This window comes from Bufo bufo, chromosome 9, assembly GCF_905171765.1.
Source record: "Bufo bufo chromosome 9, aBufBuf1.1, whole genome shotgun sequence".
Taxonomy (NCBI): Eukaryota; Metazoa; Chordata; class Amphibia; order Anura; family Bufonidae; genus Bufo; species Bufo bufo.
Genome location: NC_053397.1, coordinates 194,369,371 through 194,389,439, shown reverse-complemented (window position 1 = coordinate 194,389,439; position 20,069 = coordinate 194,369,371). Strand labels below are relative to the sequence as shown.

The 20,069-nt window shown below is 45.8% G+C and overlaps 1 protein-coding gene across 3 annotated transcripts in view; it reads right to left on the bottom strand.

Moving 5' to 3' along the window:
• COP1 (COP1 E3 ubiquitin ligase) overlaps window positions 1-20,069 on the bottom strand; it is a 203,162-nt gene that overhangs the window by 161,010 nt on the left and 22,083 nt on the right. For 2 of the 3 annotated variants that reach the window (XM_040407024.1, XM_040407023.1), the window contains exons 2-4: window positions 18,480-18,539; window positions 5,386-5,483; window positions 2,858-2,922 (exon numbers count right to left, since the gene is read on the bottom strand). In XM_040407024.1, coding sequence (XP_040262958.1) covers window positions 2,858-2,922; window positions 5,386-5,483; window positions 18,480-18,539 — 223 coding nt within the window. Of the gene's footprint in view, window positions 1-2,857; window positions 2,923-5,385; window positions 5,484-5,578; window positions 5,747-18,479; window positions 18,540-20,069 lie in introns of those variants that run through there. The other variant, XM_040407025.1, reaches the window with a different exon arrangement.

Sequence of the window (20,069 nt, the reverse complement as noted above, 5' to 3'; positions counted from 1 at the left end):
CTTGTTCGTTTCATTTCAAATCCATTGTGGTGGTGTATAGAGCCAAAAATGTTAGAATTGTGTCGATGTCCCAATATTTATGGACCTGACTATGTCAGCAGATTTGTCCATATGACACCGGCTGACCTGTTACATGTGCGCTTGGTAGCTGAAGACATCTGTGTTTGTCCCATGTTCATATGTGTCCGCATTGCAGAGAAAAATGCGGTTTTAATATATGCAAATGTAACTCTAGGAGCAACGAGGGCGTTGTCGTTACACCTAGAGCTCTGCTCTCTCTGCCAACTGCCAAACCCTTTGCACGTCGAGTGACAGAAACAGGCAGTGAAAACCGTCTGTCGCGGCCGGCCTGTCAACCAAAGTGCAGAGGGGTGCAGCAGTTGCAGAGAGAGAGAGCCTCTAGGTGTAACGGCAACGCCCTCATTGCCTCCTAGAGGCTCATTTGATATAATAAAACCATCCATTTTCTCAGCTATGCGGGCACATATGAACATGGGACCAACACGATGGTTATGCTGCCAAGCTCACCAGTTTCATAGAAGCAAATCTGCCGACAGATGCCCTTTAAAAGCAATCTGTCACTGCATTTACGCTGCCTTATCCAAGTGCGGCATAATAAACTAGTGACCGAGACCTTGATTCAAATGCAGGGTCACTTACATTTTTGCCTTGTAGCTTCCTACTGGGACCCGAGGGTTGGCGTGTCAATATTCATGAGCTGCTGCTGCTACATGTGCACAGGGAGAAAGCTGCTAATCAGTTGCGGGGAGTTCAAGAATAAGAGCACTGCCGAGCATGTGCGTAACATCAAGCCGACTCTAGCCCTCGGGTATCAGGGACTCGGTTACCAGTATGGGCTGCGCTCAGAAAGTGCAACATAAACCTGGTGATAGATTCCCTTTAATTCTAGACATTAGTATTTGGTATTCATATCAACTGCTGCAAGAAAATAAAAAATAAAAAAAGAACTACTAAGAAGTACACAAGAAAACTTGTTAACTGCATCTTGCTGCAGCCAAAAAATAGATGGTCATGTGTCCATGGGCAAAACACCTCCACCTTACAAAATTATAGGAGGCAGCAGGGGCTTTTACAGTGTAATGCAAGACCTGTAAATCAACACATATGTATATGGTTTTGCCATCGCTTTGTGGTATTTGTGCAACTCTCTGCCATACTATTAACATACCCTTTAAATATAATATACCATAATATTAAAGGTGAATCTGCATCTCCTGGACCGACCGCTGCTCCCCTGACACGAATTGACTGCATCAAAGTAGTTTATGATAAAGTCAGCTCTAATCTGATCGCTGGTCTATTGTACTGTACTCACATCATCATGTGAGCACAGTACAATAGCTAAACGACCAGATAGGAACCGACTATCATAAATCACTATGATTCAGTCATACGGGGTCATAGGGGCCACGGCTCTCACATGGCCTGCATTTCCTGGACCGAATGCGGTCGTGTAAATCATCTCTAAAAATCAAAGCTGCTCTGATGAGGGCCAAATTGCGGCCAGGCGTATGGTGGGTCAGAAAATGGCAGGTTTTGGGTGGTATTCCTGGTACGCAGTGGGTAGTACCTATTGCTATAGTAGTGACATAATTAAATCTTGAATGTACCTAGATTGCAATATTTAGTATAAAAGCTAGATGGCTACAGAGGGGACGCCGTGTATCTAGACCAGGGATGGCCAACCTGATGCTTTCCAGCTGTCGCAAAACTACAACTCCCAGCATGCCGAGACGGCCTACAGCAGGGCATGGTGGGAGTTGTAGTTTTACAACAGCTGGAGAGCCGCAGGTTGGCCATCCCTGATCTAGACAAAGGAATTCCTTTGGTTTTCCCCCGGTAGAGTATCCTTAATTGTATCCATATGGTATGTCGGGAAGACATACAGGACCGTGTGACAGAATCCTATTGGCTCATTCGTATTTTTAGGTTGTAAGGGTATTACCCAGGTTTTTGCTAATAAAAGGAGTCTTCTGTTGTTTGGGTTCAGAAGAGGAAAAGGAAGACTCAAATGTCTTCTCATTCTTTGGACCCTAGACTGAATTTTGAGATTGAGAACACTGCAGACAACATGTTTGGAACCCCTGATTAGGGATCATACAAAAAAATAATAATAATCTATCATGACACTATCAAAAGTGGTCCAAGGAGGACAACTGGTGCCCAGAGGTCTTGTGGGGTGTATGCCTTGATGGGTCAGACCTATTTTGGCAGCAAGAAGTGGAACTACATAACATTAGGCAGGTGGACAGCCTGGGTGATTTTTTGGCCTAGAGTGTTTCTATTCACTGAAAGCAGACAACGCTCTTTAAAATGATGAGCATCTGAGAGTAACAGAACATTTAAATTTATAAATGACTGTTCTCATACGTGGTGGTATTTTTAGTGTTTGTACAGGTGAAATATGTAAAAAACGCATTTCAATCTGTAAAAACTGTGTTGTCAAAAACCACCTAGCAAAGTTGCGTCCAAACTTCCAGTAACTTCCAGCAGCTTTGCAGTGTGATTTTTGACCAGGGAGTGTTCAGGGAAGACCAGGTCTGTTCTGTCACCCCCCTCCACACCTATGTATCAGCAGTCACCTTCCTCTGAGCGGTGTTACTGCCATTTCAGGAAGGGTGCGACGTACCAGCAAAATAATAAACTGCTATACCTCCATTGTAAAAGTTTAGCCATTTCTCCTGCCTAAGATGTATTACTTCTTGGAGTAATGTAAGGACAGGACTCGGTGCTTTGATAACCACTAGACACATGATATCAGAGGGGCGCAGTCCGTGTGATTGCTTTTTAATAACTCGTGTCACTTTCATTTAGTAAGGCTTTATTCACATCTTACCGATGGGTCCAGCTTCAGCCGCTTGTCATCAAATCTCTGCTTCTGTTTTAGAATAAGTTCATTTACTAAAAGAAACATAAACCTGAGGTGACTGACTGATAAAAACAGAGGCCAAAGGATTGTATATAAGGAACTAAAACATGCATTGATATTACACCGATTATCTAAAGTGGACACATTCTACAAAACAGCCATATCATACCATAGTCCCAGCTTAAGGAGCCTCTGTTAGCATGATTAACCCCATTAAACCAGGCATTGTGCCTGGTAGGGTTGATCATGCCAATTAAAACAATCTTAATAAAAAATATTTTAAAAAAATATAAAAATAAATAAAACAATGCCTTTGTTATGTCTGTAGGTGGAACTGTTGCCAAGATATGTGCGTTTTTAGTAATATCCAAATGAGCTGGTCGAGCACCAAGGAGTCGGACTAAGCCCTTGGAGCAGCGTTCTTGTAAGGCTACTTTCACACTGGCGTTTCTGGGTCCGCCTGTGAGATCGGTTTCAAGGCTCTCACAAGCGGCCCTAAACGGATCAGTTTAGCCCCAATGCATTCTGAATGGATGCAGATCCATTCAGAATGCATCAGTTTGGCTCCGTTCCGCCTCCTTTCCGCTCTGGAGGCGGACACCAAAACACTGCTTGCAGCGTTTTGGTGTCCGCCTGGCGGTGCGGAGCCGAACGGATCCGTCCTGACTTACAATGTAAGTCAATGGGGACGGATCTGTTTACATTGACACAATATAGGTGCAATTGTAAACGGATCCGTCGCCCATTGACTTTCAATGTAAAGTCAGGAGTCCCTATTAATAAACCATCGGATCAGAGTTTTCTCCAATCCGTGGTATATTTTAACTTGAAGCGTCCCCATCACCATGGGAACGCCTCTATGTTAGAATATACCATCGGATTTGAGTTAGATTGTGAAAACTCAGATCCGACAGTATATTCTAACACAGAGGCGTTCCCATAGTGATGGGGACGCTTCAAGTTAGAATATACCAAGAACTGTGGACATAACAGCCCCCTGCTGCCTGGCAGCACCCAATCTCTTACAGGGGGCTGTGATCCGCACAATTAACCCCTGAGGTGCCGCACCTGAGGGGTTAATTGTGCGGATCTCAGCCCCCTGATCGGGTGCTGCCAGGCAGCAGGGGCCAGACCCCCCCTCTCTCCCCAGTATTAAAAGCATCGGTGGCCAGTGCGGTGGCCACAGGCTAACAGTATTAAAAGCATTGGTGGCTCCCCAGTATTAAAAGCATTGGTGGCAGTGGCCACAGGCTAACAACCCCCCTTCCCCCCCCCATCTGCGGCGCACAGACCTGTCACTTACCAGTAGGAGGAGCGCCGGCCGGCCACAGACAGCACATGTAAGTATAAGCTAAGTAACCATGGCAGCCAGGACTTCAGTAGCGTCCTGGCTGCCATGGTAACTGATCGGAGCCCCAGCGATTAAACTGGGACTCCGATCGGAAATGCCGCTCCGCTGCCAACAATGATAAGGGGGGGGGGGGTGGTTTGTTAGCCTGTGGCCACTGCCACCAATGCTTTTAATACTGTTAGCCTGTGGCCACCAATGCTTTTAATACTGGGGGGGGGGCAGCACTGGCCTCCGATGCTTTTAATACTGGGGAGAGAGGGGGGTCTGGCCCCTGCTGCCTGGCACGGTGCGGCATCTGAGGGGGTTAATTGTGTGGATCACAGCCGCCTCCCCCACTCCCGATCCCTGGGAAAATGGTCTTGCACGAAACTGGTCCTTGGTGCAGAAAAGGTTGGGGACCACTGCTCCAAGGGGCCGGGACAGCCCCTTGGAGCTCAAACCAGTTAATTTGGGTTCAGAAGCTGTCTTACATTTAGAACGGACGCTGGATGCTCCAAAGTTATGGAGAGGCCGGCGCCACTTCCTAACTTCGGCGGAACCTGTGCTAGCGCAGGGGCTTATTAAGACCGGCGTTATAGATGTGCCCCTTTGTCCGCATCATGTTTGGTGTATGTGGTAGAAAAAGCTCCTGCTGTAAACACAATGGGGGTCATTCACTAAGGATTTTCTGGCGTATATCTGTATATCTAAATTATTTGCGCCGCCATCTGTGACTTTTCCCTGCTCACGCCAGGTCTAAAAAAAGTTAGTAAAAAAGTAAATTGAGCAGTGGCCGCACTTTGGCAGTGCGTTTACCGTTCATTTCAATGGGACTGCCAAAAATAGCCAAGTGCGCTGCTCAGCTATTTTCGGCACTTCCATAGGAACTATTCGAGGGTGGCCGCGCATGGGAGGTACTCCCTCCTTCATTTTGCGGGCTCCGTTCTAAAGATAGGTGCGGGTCCCAGAGGTGGGACCCAAACCTACCACACATTGGGGGTTATATCCTAGCAATATGCCCCCAATGTCTAAGGTTAGACAACCCACTTTAAGAGGACTTGACTTAGAGACATTTGTAATCAATTGACCTAAAAAAAATATATATATATTAAAAACACCTAAAACAGCAAAGAGAATGCACACAAGACGCAAAGATCACACTCACCTAGGAAATTTGGGTAGAGATGGTCAATGTTATCCACCACGTAATTACACTTTGGGCAGCGGTTATTGTCCTCCAGACTTTGATGGATGCATTTGTAGCTGTGAAGAGACAAAACACATGCTGTCTTTTGGCCGTCACTGACTATCGGGGGATAAAAATATATCAAATAACAAAGTTACGTTACAGCGTATACCAAAAAAGGTGTAAACTGTGCACCACGTGGCAGCGCACCAGCAGGACAGCGGCCGATGACATAAGTTGTCTATACACTTAAATTTCCACTGCTGCGTTCCTAATATTTATTTGCTGTTTTAAAGGCCTTTCGCCTTTCGGTGGCTTCTCGGTGAGAATTGACGCTTTTCAACTGGATATGTGATGATACGAAGCTTATGCCGCCATGAAATACTTCCAAGAAAACTTGAGCGACACAGAAGGAAGATGTCTAAGATGAGCCATCAGAGCCTCCCTGCTGTTGTTTACGTCCATCTCCTTGGGCTCCGGGCGCTCACACTACGGGACTGGATTAGGAGCAATGGGTTTTCATTACCAGAAAGAAAGGCAGATCTATTGAGAGCTAAAGTGTTAAAGAATGCAAAATGTGAACCTGAAACCTATCTAAAGACTGGGAACCGTGCATGTCTCTTCTCGGCATGGATCGACTGTTATACATGTGGAGAGCACATAAATAAAAAGGGAACGGCCCCTTCGGTACAGCGCTGTGCTCAGAGGGGGGGGGGGGGGGATTTCAATGCAGGCAGAACAAAATGGTCCCAATTCAGGCCCGGGCCAACAACGCGGACGAGCATAACATTAAAAGCTGATGAAATAATGTGTGCGCTCCAGAGGTCATACACGAGAGGTGCAGACGCACAAGAAACGTCGCTTCCAAAAGAACTTGTATTTAAAGGGAACCTGAACAGAGCGGAGAGAACCTCGGGGATTTACCATGAGGTCAATTTTCAAGTTTGTTTGGCAGGAGTTTGCGTTGCGTTAAAGAGCTCCAAATTTATAAACTATGCTCCATTTGGTGCATCTTTAAAGGGGTTTTCCGAGATTTTAATACTGATGACCTATTCTCAGGATAGGTCATCAGGATCTGATCGGTGGGGATCCGACAACGGGGAAACCCGCCAATCAGCCGTCTGAGAAGGCACCAGAGCTCCTGTGAGCGCCGCGGCCTTTGTATATCGACTGTGCTTGATATCGCGCTCAGCCTCATTCACTTGAATGGAGCTGAGCTGGGTGTAGGCCACGTGACTGATGAACATGATGTCACTGGCCTAGAAAGAGTCCTAAGCGCTCGCCGAGCACCTGGCCAGATTAAAGGGCGTCTGTCAGCAGTTCTGTACCTATGACACTGGCTGACCTGTTACATGTGCACTTGGCAGCTGAAGGCATCTGTGTTGGTCCTATGTTCATATGTGTCCGCATTGCTGAGAAAAATGATGTTTTAATATATGCAAATGAGCCTCTAGGAGCAATGGGGGCGTTACCGTTACACCTAGAGGCTCTGCTCTCTCTGCACTTTAACAGAGCTGAGCAGTGATAATGTGATGACACCTGGAGCTGTCAATCAAAGTGCAGAGGGCTCAGCAGTTGCAGAGAGCAGATCCTCTAGGTGTAATGGTAACGCCCCCGTTCTTCTCGGCCATGATGAAGGAAGGGGGGGGGGGGTCACACAGTGAAAAACCACGAGCCACTAAAGTGATTGGCACACCGATGCAGTTCTCAGAACCTTAGAATAACCGTTCTGGGCAGAATTTCTCTCTAAACCAGAGAGGCTGGTCAAAGCCACGAGCTCTACACGTGAAGACAAAGATGATTAGGGAGGACTTTTAAGTCTGCGTAGAGACAGCGTGCCATTCAAAGACGCGACAACAGTGTCCCATTCAGCTGTGAACAATGGACAGTGTCTGGAAGTGCAGAGCGGAGTACGCAGAGACAATTCAGAGGTCCTCTCCGTGTACCGGCAGCGGGGCCAACACCGCATACTCCACAACACCAAGGGGCCCCTTTAGTAACAAAGGGCTTAAGATGAGCCGCAGAAAAACAAAAACATCTTTCCCCCTCTGTATTCTCACAGAACATGGATTTAGTCCAGGGATAAAACTTCTCCAATGTCAGGGAGGCAGCTGCTATTAGTTTTAAAAAGGTCTTAAATAGGAGATATCCATCCAGACTGACACCTGGATGTGATTTCACCAAGCTTGCTTTTCTTCAGTTCTTTAGATATTTTTTTATTTTTTTCCCCCAGAAACTTGGGAATCGTATGTAGGTTTAGCACAGGAGCTTTAAGTTAAAACTGGGAAATAGATTTTAACCCTCTATGTGTGAAAGACGCTGGAGAGGATTACTACTCCATGGCTCCACGGGCTGCAGAAATAAAGCTGCATAAGGCTACATGCACTCGAACACTGCTTGTTTCTGTGTCCGTTCCGTTTTTTGTTTTTTTGCAGATAGGATGCGGAACCCATTCATTTCAACGGCTCCGCAGAAAATGCAGAAAGCACACCGTGTGCTGTCCCACATCAGTAGGTCCGTTCTGCAGCACCGCAAAAAATAAAAAAAATAATAGAACATGTTCTATTCTTGTCCGTTTTAGGCATTGTTAAAATGGATCCGCAAAAAATAAATAAAAAAATAAAATGGATGGCATACGGATGTCATCCGCTTTTTTATTTTTTTGCAGATCCACAATTTGCGGACTGCAAAACACATACGGTCGTGTGCATGTAGCCTAAAGAGGAGTCTTGGAAACCGGATTAAAAGAGAAAAAAATAATCTGCTGAAAATAAGGGCAAGACTGGGACTCCGCACACAACAGACCGTCAATTGCATTTGTCATGAGACTTGCAATCTTTTTTACCTTTTATAATATTTCTTATAGATACTAGAGATGAGCGAATTTCCGCTTATGAAATTCGTTTACACTTCGTTTGTTGGTAAAAGGCGAATTGCGTTATAGATTCCGTTACCACGGACCACAACGCAATTCTATGACTGAATGCATAACGCAATGCCTTTAGAGGCATTCCGTTATTCATCCCGTCATAATAGAAGTCTATGGCCTGCATAACAGATCCGTCCCGTTTCCGTTATGCAGGGGAGTCCTGACTGATCCGTTTTGCAGCCCATAGACTTCTATTATAACGGAATGAATAACGGGAATGCCTCTAAAGGCATTCCGTTATGCATTCAGTCATAGAATTGCGTTATGGTCCATGGTAACGGAATCCATAACGCAATTCACCTTTAACCAACAAATGAAGTGAGAACAAATTTCATAATATGAAATTCGCTCATTTCTAATAGATACGTTGGCGGCAAGTTCAGTAGCGGCAGCGTATTTCACAATGTCGCCATCAGAAGTACCAGGGATGCCCTGGACATCATCTTGCTGGAGATTTAGCTGCTAGCCCAAAGTGGAGTTGGTCTCCAGGGACCCCAATACTGGAAGCCCTTACATAAAAGTTACATCCACATTTCAACTGTGGCATGGGAATAGCTGTGCGGAGTCCTTAGGCTAACGAGGCCTTCATACGACCGTATTTTCGGTCCACATTCGATCCACTTTTTTTTTGCTGAACGGGTGTGGACCCATTCATTTCATTGGGGCTGCAAAAGATGAGGACAGCACACAGTGTGCTGTCTGCATCCGTATGTCCATTCCGCGACCCCGCAAAAAAAAAAAAAATTGAGCATGTCCTATACTTTTCCGTTTTGCGGACGAGAATAGGCATTTCTAATAAAGGGTGGGACATGCTGATCCGCACAATGCACACGGCCTGTATCCATGTTTTGAGGATACGGTCATGTGAATACCCCCCTCATCCGGTATGCAACGAACGAAACGGCCGGACGAGCATGCCTCCAGCCACTCCATTCATTTATATGGGAGTTCTGAAGATGACACCGATCTAATAGTTATGTCCTATCCTATTCCACAACTCCCTTCAAAGTGAGTGAAGCCTTCCGAGAAACGTAGTTGCAGAACAGCTGGTGTGCCAGAGGTTGCTGCCCCCTGCCCTATCCTGGGGATAGCTTAACATAAATCAGAGTACCCCTATAATGCCTGAAAAACAGCAATAAAAGAAAAACACCACACGTCAATACAGTTCATGTCCTCCCCCTCAAAAGGTTTGGCACAGATGTTACCAACCCGAATATCTAAGGTTATATACATACAGGGGCACAAGTACTAATACTAGTGTGCCATCAAACCATGCACAGTAATAGCCCTCTGTTCACATCTGCCCTGAGCTCGCCAACAACTCGGCATTTCAATTTTATTTATTTTTTTAAATGCTAAATTTGAATTTTCCCAGTAAAGTGTCAGATATCATTAAAGTCCATCAGGCACTGCCAGTGTCAGTCATGTGCGGGATCAGTCACTGCCATGTCACATTACAGCACAATTACTGAGCTGCAACATGTTTTTCTAACCTAAAACAGGTTTCCTTTTAACCTGGTGTTCATGCACATGACAACCGCGCCAACGGAGGCTCCTCTGATCCAAACCCACTGATTCAATGAGTTCAGGTCAGCAGCTGCCGCTGGTCCCGGAGGTGCAGCTGGCTCACAGGCTGTGTTTCCTGGACCGAGCACAGTTGTGTGCACGAGCGCTAAGGCACATGCCGTTTTGAGATACAGGGGTTAAAAAATAAAATAAAAAAAATATTGGATTACACTTACCAGTAATTGTTTTTCTTTGAGCCTACGACAGCACCCCTGGAGAGACCGCCTCCTCCTCTGGAACCAGAACGAGTTTTTAAAAGAGGGATCCTCCCCTCTACCTCCAGTCCTTTCTCAAGAACTAAGAAACATAACATCTTAACTTTTTTTTTTTTTTGTATATATAATTATTATATTTATTTTTTTGGGATGGGAATTAACCGGGTGCTGTCATAGGCCCCTTGCAGACAAGCGTTCCTCCCGCAGCGAGTCCGCATTGCAGCTCCCGGCCTGACCTCTAGTCGCTGCCGGGGGTCACATAGCATTATATTGATTTATGATGCTATGTAACCCTTACAGTTCTGGATAACACTGGCATAATGCTGCCAGTGTTATCCAATAAATTCTAGAACTGTAAGGGTTACATAGCATCATAAATCAATATAATGCTATGTGAATGCCGTCAGTGCTGGGAGGTCAGGCCGGGTGCTGGGATGTGGACTCCCTGCAAGGGGCCATAGGCTCAAAGAAAAAAAACGATTACCGGTAAGTGTAATCCAATATTTCTCTTTCGCCTATGACAGCATCCCTCCAGAATAGGCAAGAATTCTATCTAGGGCAGGACTACAGCCTGCAGCACCTTACGGCCAAAGGAAAGACCTTCATTGGGAGGCAGCTGTAGTCTATAGTGCCTAAAAAACTATGAGGAGAACTCCAGGTAGCTGCTCTACAAATCTGCTCAATTGAAGCTGAAGCTCTCTCTGCCCATGACGTGGAGACTGATCTTGTAGAGTGAGCCCCAAAACCAGAGGGCGTAACTATTCCCTTAGAAGAGTAAGCTAAGGAAATGGCCTGTCTGATCCACCTAGCAATAGACTCTTCCAAGATTACCAGATAGGGGGTCAGCAGAGAGTGCACTGATCTCAGCCGAGGTAATGGCAAGCAGGAAAGCAAGCTTCAGAGAGAGCATCTTAGCGGAGATGCCATGAATCGGCTCAAAGCGTTCAGAAGAGAGCGCAGAAAGGACCAAGTTTAAATCCCAAGGAGGGCTTCTGATCTTAAGAGACCGGGGATAACTTGGACACAGCTGTAACAAATCTCTTGATCCAGGGATGCATCGTTTTGGTGTCCGTCTGACTATGTGGAGCAAAACGGATCCGTCCTGACTTACAATGTAAGTCAATGGGGACGGATCCGTTTTTCACTGACAATATGGTGCAATTGAAAACTGATCCGTCCCCCATTGAAATTCAATGTAAGTCAAAACTGATCCGTTTTGACTTAGACTTTTTTTTAAATGAATAATGCAAACGGATCCGTTATGAACGGATACAAGCATTTGCATTATCGGTGCGGATCCGTCTGTGCAGATACAAAACGGATCCGCACCCAACGAGAGTGTGAAAGTAGCCAAAGATAGATTTCAGAAGTAAACCTCTTTCGACTGGCCAACAGAGTGTTAACTAACTCATCAGAAAGACCTTTTTAAAATCTCCCTTTCAAGAGCCAAGCAGTAAGATGTAGATTTCTTACTTCTGGGTGAAAGACTGTACCCTTAGACAGAAGCTCCTGAGACTCCGGAAGCACCCATGGGGTTGCAATTGACATCAAGCGGAGCCATGAGAACCAGACTCTTCTCGGCCAGATGGGGGCTTTAATTATTACTGTGGCTTCCTCCTCTCTGATCTTTTTGAGCACCCTCTGTAATATTTTTAGGGGGAAAAAGGCATAGAGAAGGACCTGCTCCGAAATTGAGTCAATGCGTCCAATGCTTTCGGATGTTCTCCCGGAGATAGGGAATCGAAAACTTCTACCTTTCTGTTTGATCTGGTGGCAAAGAGATCTATCTCGGGAAATCCCCCATAATGCTGTGACCTGGTGGAAAACCCTCTGATCTAGGGACCACTCTCCCTGGCTTAGATGATGACAATTGAGGAAGTCCGCTTTCACATTGTCCGAGCCCTTGAGATGCACCACAGAAAGAAGATAGAGAAGCCTCTGCCAGACTGAATATCTGACTGAAAACCGGATCTTTACATTTCCGCCCCTAATAACGGGAAGGCTCTGTTTCAGGGTTAGCCTGGTCGCATTTAACTCAGTGAAATTGTGAGGACTGGGCTAAAACTCTGCTGTCCCCGCTCCCTTCAACAGAAGGGACTCACATGGGCTCCCCAACCGGATGGACTTGCATCCGTAGTCAAAGGAAGAACCGCTTCTCTGATCCACGTAACCCTTTTTGAAGATTTGTAAATCCATCCACCACCTCAAGGAGCTCAGAGTCCGAGGGGATAGAGAGATCTCTGAGTCTAGAGAGAGTATACATCTGCCCCATTCCTGTAGAATCTGAAGCTGTAGAGTTCTTGAATGATATTGGGCACATTCTACTCCGGGAATCGCAGCCGTCATTAGACCCAAAACAGACACGGCTTCTCTTAGGGTGACAGATGGGCGCGAGTGAATCTGTTGGACTCTGGACTTGATTAGTAAGACATTTCTGGGCTCTGGAGTCTAGAATCATCCCTAGGAAGCTGCAGCTCTGGCTTGGACGTAAACAGTTTTTTTTCTAGATTTATCTCCCAACCTAGTTTTTTTAGAACCTCCGTCAACCAGGCAATCTGCTTCTGAAGAGCCGGATCTGATTGAGACACGAAAAGAAAGTCGTCCAGGTAAGGTATAATGACTATCTTTTTCTCTCTCACGTGGTCCATCATCTCTGAAACGATCTTCGTGAACACCCTCGGAGCCTGTGAAAGCCCAAAGGGTAGGGCCTAAAACAGAAGATGATAAACCTCCTGCCTTAATTGGACTGCTACCCTCAGAAATTTTTGATGGCTGGGATGGATAGGGACATGGTAATAAGCATCCCTAAGGTCTACTGTGGCATAAAGCAGTCCCGGAAAAAGATTTGCTCACTGCTGGACCTGATGGACTTCATACAAAACCTCTCGTACACCAGATATTGATTAAAGCATTTTAAGTTTATTATGGTCCGGAATAAATCATTTGGTTTTTTGACAAGGAACAGGGGAAAGTAAAACCCTTTTCTCACTTCCTGATCTGGGACATTTATCAACACTCTGTAGACCTCTAATGATAGCTGACTGCTTTGTGGGATCTGACCGGTCTGAAAGTTTAATTTTAGACCTTCCCTCATCACCGAGTTTATCCAGGTGCTGTCTGAGATCTCCTGCCACCGATGTGCAAAAAGAGACAGACGACCTTCGACAGGGGGCCTGGCGTCATTGGGACTGGAAAAAAGAAACCTCTTATTTTTCTTAGTGGCACCAGAAAACTGCTTTGCCCTCTCCTTCCCCTTAATATTTCTTTATTAAATCTAGGACAGAAAGACCTGCTAGGGGGTTGACTAGCGGAGGAAAGCTTTTTTCCTGTCGGAAGCTTTTTCTAGAAGGTCGTCAAGGACGGGGCCAAACAAAAATTCACCCTGACACCGGATAGCGCAAAGCTTTGCCTTAGAGGAAGTGTCGCCATTCCAGCCCTTTAACAAAATAGCCCTACGGGCAGAATTAGATAAGGCCAAAGCCCTAGCGGAGAATCTTAAGGAATCCGCAGAGGCATCAGCCAAGAAATTTAGGGCATTATTTATAATGGGAAAGGAGGTGAGCAACTGCCCCCTAGGGGTACCCCCTTTTATGTGGGACTCTTAACTCCTCCATCCATACCTTTAAGGACCTAGCGACAGACGTAGCAGCAATAGCAGGTTTAAAAGCTGCTACAGAGGCTTCCCAGTTCTTCTTTAAAGGGGTTCTGCAGTTTGTTTAAACTGATAATCTATCCTCTGGATAGATCACCAGCATCTGATCGGCGGGGGTCCGACAGGTGGGACCCCAAGCCGATCAGCTGTTTGAGAAGGCCTGGGCGGGGCTAAGCTCTGTTCACTTGAATGGAGCTTAGCCCTGCCCAGGCCAGTGATACTAGTCGTGACGTCACTGGGCCTGTGGTAAACAGTGAGACGGCCGAGGCACTCCTGGAGCACCGCTGCCTTCTCAAACAGCCGATCGGCGGGGGTCCAGGGTGTCGGACCCCTGCCGATCAGATGCTGATGATCTATCCAGAGGATAGATCATTAGTTTAAACAAAATGCAGAACCCCTTTAAATAAAACTCTTCCCTTCTGTCCATTGGATCCTTAAGGGAACCCATATATCATATCTTCAAAGGGGAGAGAATTTTTTCTTGACATCTCAGCCACCGGAGCATCCAGCTTTGGGGCCCAATCCCAGGGGGCGAAGACTTCTTCATCAAACGGATATTTCCGCTTAACAGAGGAAGGAACGAAATATCTGGTCTTTTCCATTCCCTGGCAATTACTGTCTGAATGTTTTTACGTACATCAAAAACCTTTTCCTTTCTAGGACCTAGGCCCTCAAACAGAGTCCTGCACCGATTGCTGAGGTCTTTGATAATCCAACCCCATAGTAGCTCTAACGGCCTTGACTAGGGAGTTAGTGTTCGCAGTGTAAAACAGCGGTTTTCCTGCGGCCTCGTCCTCAGAAGAATCGTCAGAAGACAAACACTCTGCTTCTTCCTCCAAACCCAAAAGTAAATCGTTGTCACTGGAGGGGGAATCTTTAGATGCGGCAGAAGAAGTACTGGGGCGGTATTTAATCAAAACGCTAACTGACACTTTGACCTCATCCTTGATCATCTGCTTAATACTGCTTATCAAAGACGGAGCTTCCTCCTCCATTAACTTGCTGACACATCCTTGACAAAGGGGTTTAGCCCATGCAGAGGGTAGCTTCTTTTTACAGACCGCACACCCGTCTTATAGGGCGAATACTAATGAGCGCTTCTACAGTACAGTAGGACGGGGGAGTGGTGAATACATCACTCCTTGTGCTGGCTCTGTTCTCACCTCTTACTGTTCTTCATATTCCATATGCCATGCTGTGACCTGCGCACAGTGCGAGGACGTCGGCGCGTTCTGTGACCTCACGCTGTGTGATGGGTCACAGCACTCAGTAAGAATGCCAGATCTCAGAAGAGGTGGCAGCATCTGGAACAGGAGAGTAGAGTTGATTTTTTTTTTGTCTCATGCGAGGTCTAATTGGGGGTCTTAATAACACTGGCTGTCTGATCTGAGGTCTGAGTGGAGGTCTGATCTGCACCCTTATTGGGGGTCTTATTAACATTGGGGGTCTGATCTGCGGACTAATTGGGGGTCTGATGTGAGCTGCAATTATCACTGGGGGTCTAACTGGGGCTCTGATCTAAAGTCCAATGAAAAATAAATATTTTTTCTTATTTCCCTTCTCTAGAACCTAGGTGCATCTTACGGGCAAGGTGCGTCTTATAAAGCGAAAAATACATTATATCTGTAAGAACCCAGATGGATGGTCTCCTATGATATCCATTTGATTGAAAATTGGGCCTTGGTCATGCTTTTGCAGTGTGGTAAGGCAAATCCCTCTTCACTTCCATTTCAGCATGCATAGGGTTAAGCAAGTAAAGAATTCAAGAGATTTTCTGAATCAAGCTATAGGATTTAAGGTCCTGACTGTACATCAGTAATAGCCGTGCCACCACGACTTTCGGTGCAGTCAGCACTAAAAAACAAAAAAGAAAAGTATTACATTTCTCTACATTTCTGGAGCTCTGAAGTCTGCAGCACATCTCTGTGGGACCTCGCAGTTCATGTAAGGATAAAAAAATTGCTTTAGGAAGGGTGGGTAAAGTGTATAAAACGCAGAAGGAAATCGAAAAAAAGGTTGTGAAATGAGGAATTGAATGTTCTAGCTTAATGCAAACAATCGAGTGCACTCCATCAACGGAGAACATTAAAAAACACTGACTCAGCCTGCGAACAGCATATAGACTCAAAAGTTCATTGTCCTAGCACAATCCACTAATTGACGGCTTCCAAAAGCTCCAGATACTTAGTGGTGATGTCAACTATCAATTTACATAGTTTACACGTTTTCAACAAATGCCAAAGACAAAAGGAGAAGAAAAAAAAAGAAATACTGGAGATCCTAGAGGAACACGACCAGGCAAACTATAAAATTCAGGAAGTCTAATCCGGACTCCGTGGCTTTCTGTGCCCAGGAACAGTCCAGCTCCAAACAGTCTATAAAATACATTCACATACAGTGAATACTTCCCAGCACATCAAAAGAGAGAAAAGGTATAATTACCGAATTATTGTTAAAAAGTCTACACCACCCCTCCCCTCGTGCGGCCACAAAATGCATAAAGGGTCCAAGTCTGAGCAGCGTCCTAGGTTTCAGAAGTGGACAAATCTTACATCTCTGCCTGAAATAATACCGCCAGTATGTCATTTCTACCAACGCCACAGAAGACCTATTCTGACTGACCGGCTCCTGTACTCTACTTGTTTCATCCTCCATATATATCCTGCAAGGGCATCAGCAGATTAGATGGAAGTGGGTCTGCAAGCCACGAGAACCACTGATCTAGCATTGCCACTGAAACACCAAAGATACCTAATCCCTCCATGGTACTGATCAAGCATTTTTTGGAGTTACACAAAAAATAAATAAATAAATAAATACATTGAAGATTAACTTTTTATGATTGCATTTGACTCATTTTGGGCTAAAAATCATTGTTTCAATTGGTCTTTATAAAAAATATTCACCCCTTCTGTCACAAAGGGTTGTCTCATCACAGACAATGGGGGCATATTGCTTAAATATGTCCCCATTGTCTTAAAGGTGCGGGTCCCACCGCTGGGACCCGCACCGATATCGGGAACAGAGCCCCGCAAGGTGATGGCTGGAGGACTCCAGTTCGGCCCACGACCAAGTATGCTCCCCATAGAAGTGAATAGGAGCGCACCGCAGATGTCCGACCACCGCTCCTATTCACTTCTAAGGGCCCGACGGAAATAACTGAGCCAAGGCTCGGCTATTTTCGGCAACCCCATAGAAAATAAATGGAGGGCAGGTGCGCATGCGCAGTGCGCCCTCCAACACTTTTGGGGCTCCGTTCAGGATATAGGTGCGGGTCCCAAAGACAATGGGGGCACATCCTAGCGATATGCCCCCATTGTCTGTGATGAGACAACCTCTTTAACTGTTTGTCTATCTGCATGAATATACTTTCACTTCCACTTTCAGAATGCATCTAATAACCCTAATCTCTAAATTATTAAAAAAGGTAATACACTTATTTTAAGGCTGCATTACATGGGCAGATTTTCTGCCCGATGATCGCTAAAGAGCGTCCGTGTTAACGCTCGTTAGCAATCATCTTGCAGTGTAATACTAATGCGCGTTCATCGGACAATCCAGAACTCTCAGCATGCTGAAAGATCAGGATTTGCCGGCTGCAGATCTTGCTGTCTAATTATGATCTGCCGCCGGCAAACCACTGTACAGCATGGTTGCAAGAGATGGCATCACGATCACTCCTCCCCATGCTGCGGAGGAGATCGCTACATGCAATAGCAGCGGTCTCCTCTGCTAGCAAGCAGGCGATTGCCTTATCACCCTTAAGCAACATTCTTATCAGTAATATAAGAATTGCACTAAAATTAGAGTTTAGGAGGTCAGAGATCAGGAGTCATCAGCTGATGGGAAACAGGGAAAAATACACAGCCTGGTACTAGAGAATCTTAAAGCAGTACAGAGAAAGGGGCTTAACATTTTTAATAATTACCAATTGAAAAAATTATTTTATTGTACCGAATACAATTCAACAATAAAAACAATTGGCCCCAAATTTGTACACAGCCTTTAATTTTCAAGTGAAAATTTTTTACTTCGTTCACATCTGCAGCATGTTATTTCTACAGCAGAATGAAAATAACTAAAATTATGCAGAAATCGCAAAACGGATAAAAATAGGGCATGTTCTATCTGTATTGTATGGTCACGGAATGGACATACGAATACGGAGAGCACATGGTGTGCTGTCCGAGTCTTTTGCGTCCCCACTGAAATGAATGGGTGTGCATCCGATCCACAAAAGGTGCGGATCAGATGTGGAGCGAAAACACGATCATGTGCATGACGCCTAATGGAGAAATTTGTTCTGTGTTTTCGAACCCAAGGATGATTTTCGCTCACAATCACTGCCGACTCATTCACTCATCCGTGTCACGATCCATCAGTGATTGACTCCCGGTTCCGTGATTTTCAGTTTGTGTGTCATCCGTATTTCACGGACACTGCCAGGCTGAAAATTAGACTCCAAAGCATCTCCTAGCAACAATCCGCAAAAACTGATCTGTGTTGTGTCTCACGGATTCATAGACTATAATGTGCGTGAGCCATCAGTAATCTCAGATGTGATTACACAAAAAGTTAATGAATATGCGAGTGGTCTGTGGAGACCACGGACAGCACGTGTACGTGAATCACTGAGGTGTGAAAGAGACCTAGTGGATCCTTTGAAGAAAATGCACCTAAAAATTAAAGTTTAAAAGGAAAATCTTCTTACCAAAAGCTGTGTCCACACTTCGTCATATAGGCTTCCTCAATCATATCAAAACATATTGGGCTGAAAGAAAGAGTAGAAGTAGGTTAAAAGGTGAGGTAAAAGACAAAGAGGGAGATTTATCAGGGCTCGATTACCCATACCAACCAATCAGATTCCACCTTTCAGTCCCTCTGGAAAATGAAAGGTGGAATCTGATTGGTTGCTATAGGCAACTAAGGCTACTTTCACACCTGCGTTAGGTGCGGATCCGTCTGGTATCTGCACAGACGGATCCGCACCTATAATGCAAACGCTTGTTTCCGTTCAGAACGGATCCGTTTGCATTTTTTGTTCATGATAATGCAAACCATATTGCACCATATTGTGTCAGTGAAAACGGATCCGTCCCCATTGACTTACATTGTAAGTCAGGACGGATCTGTTTTGCTCCGCATCGTCAGGCGGACATCAAAACGCTGCAAGAAGCGTTTTGGTGTCCTCCTCCAGAGCGGAATGGAGGCGGAACGGAGGCAAACTGATGCATTCGGAGCGGATCCTTGTCCATTCAGAATGCATTGGGGCTGAACTGATCCGTTTTGGGCCGCTTGTGAGAGCCCTGAAACGGATCTCGCTAGCGGACCCAGAAACGCCAGTCTGAAAGTAGCCTAAGCCAGTTTTCCTTTACGCCAGTTTGATAAATCTCCTTCAAAAGCAGCAATAAAAGGATGAGTCACAGAAAGGGGTATTCCATTTGTGACCTCACCCACACTACTAAAATACAAATAAAATCAGATAGGATCAGCGCAAGAACCATGGGGTCACACTTCCCAATTTAAATTGGAGAGATGTCTACCAGTGCGTTGTCCCGAATGCAGGATTGCAGAAACCTACACTGAAATATCCTAAACACTAGTACCTGGCCATCACAGGAGACAGGTAGCATTTGGGTACGACCAAACCGAGCGGTCATGACGCGACTGCAATGTGCAGCCATACGGGCAGCAGCGGGCCCTAATTAAACCAATGAGGACCGCACCGTTTTGTCGGTCTGCAATGGTAATGGCCACCAACAATGCAGACCGACTAATCAGTGCAGTTGTTTGCTTAATTAGAGCCCACTGCGGTACCTGACCCATACAGGGTGCTATTCAGATGAATGGTCATTCCAGTAAGGTCCCTTGCACACGACCGATAAGCTCATACGAGTGCAGGACAATAGCCCCGCAGGCGGCCCGAAGTGCACATAACCTATGATGCTGTGCGCTCCCCTGCACACGATCAATGCCGCGCCGGGACATACGGCCGGCTCACGGACCGTATGTCTCGGAGGGCATACGATAGTGTGCAAGTGCCCTAATACAGGGATGGCCCCTTATAGGAGGACACATGGACAGAAGGCGGCTCCATGAGACAACCCATTTAATGGTGGAAAACCCTATACAGCCGTTCTCCATTCTCAGCTTTTGGTCATGGCGTTTCACTTGGCAGACTGAATGCCAACCAATGATCTGCCGAAAAAAATGGTTCACCATGTTGGACGGCCTCACGTTCAGCTGTTCTCTGAGGGTTCGGCTGCTGAAAACTCTATTGTCTGAGCAAAACAACGTAAAA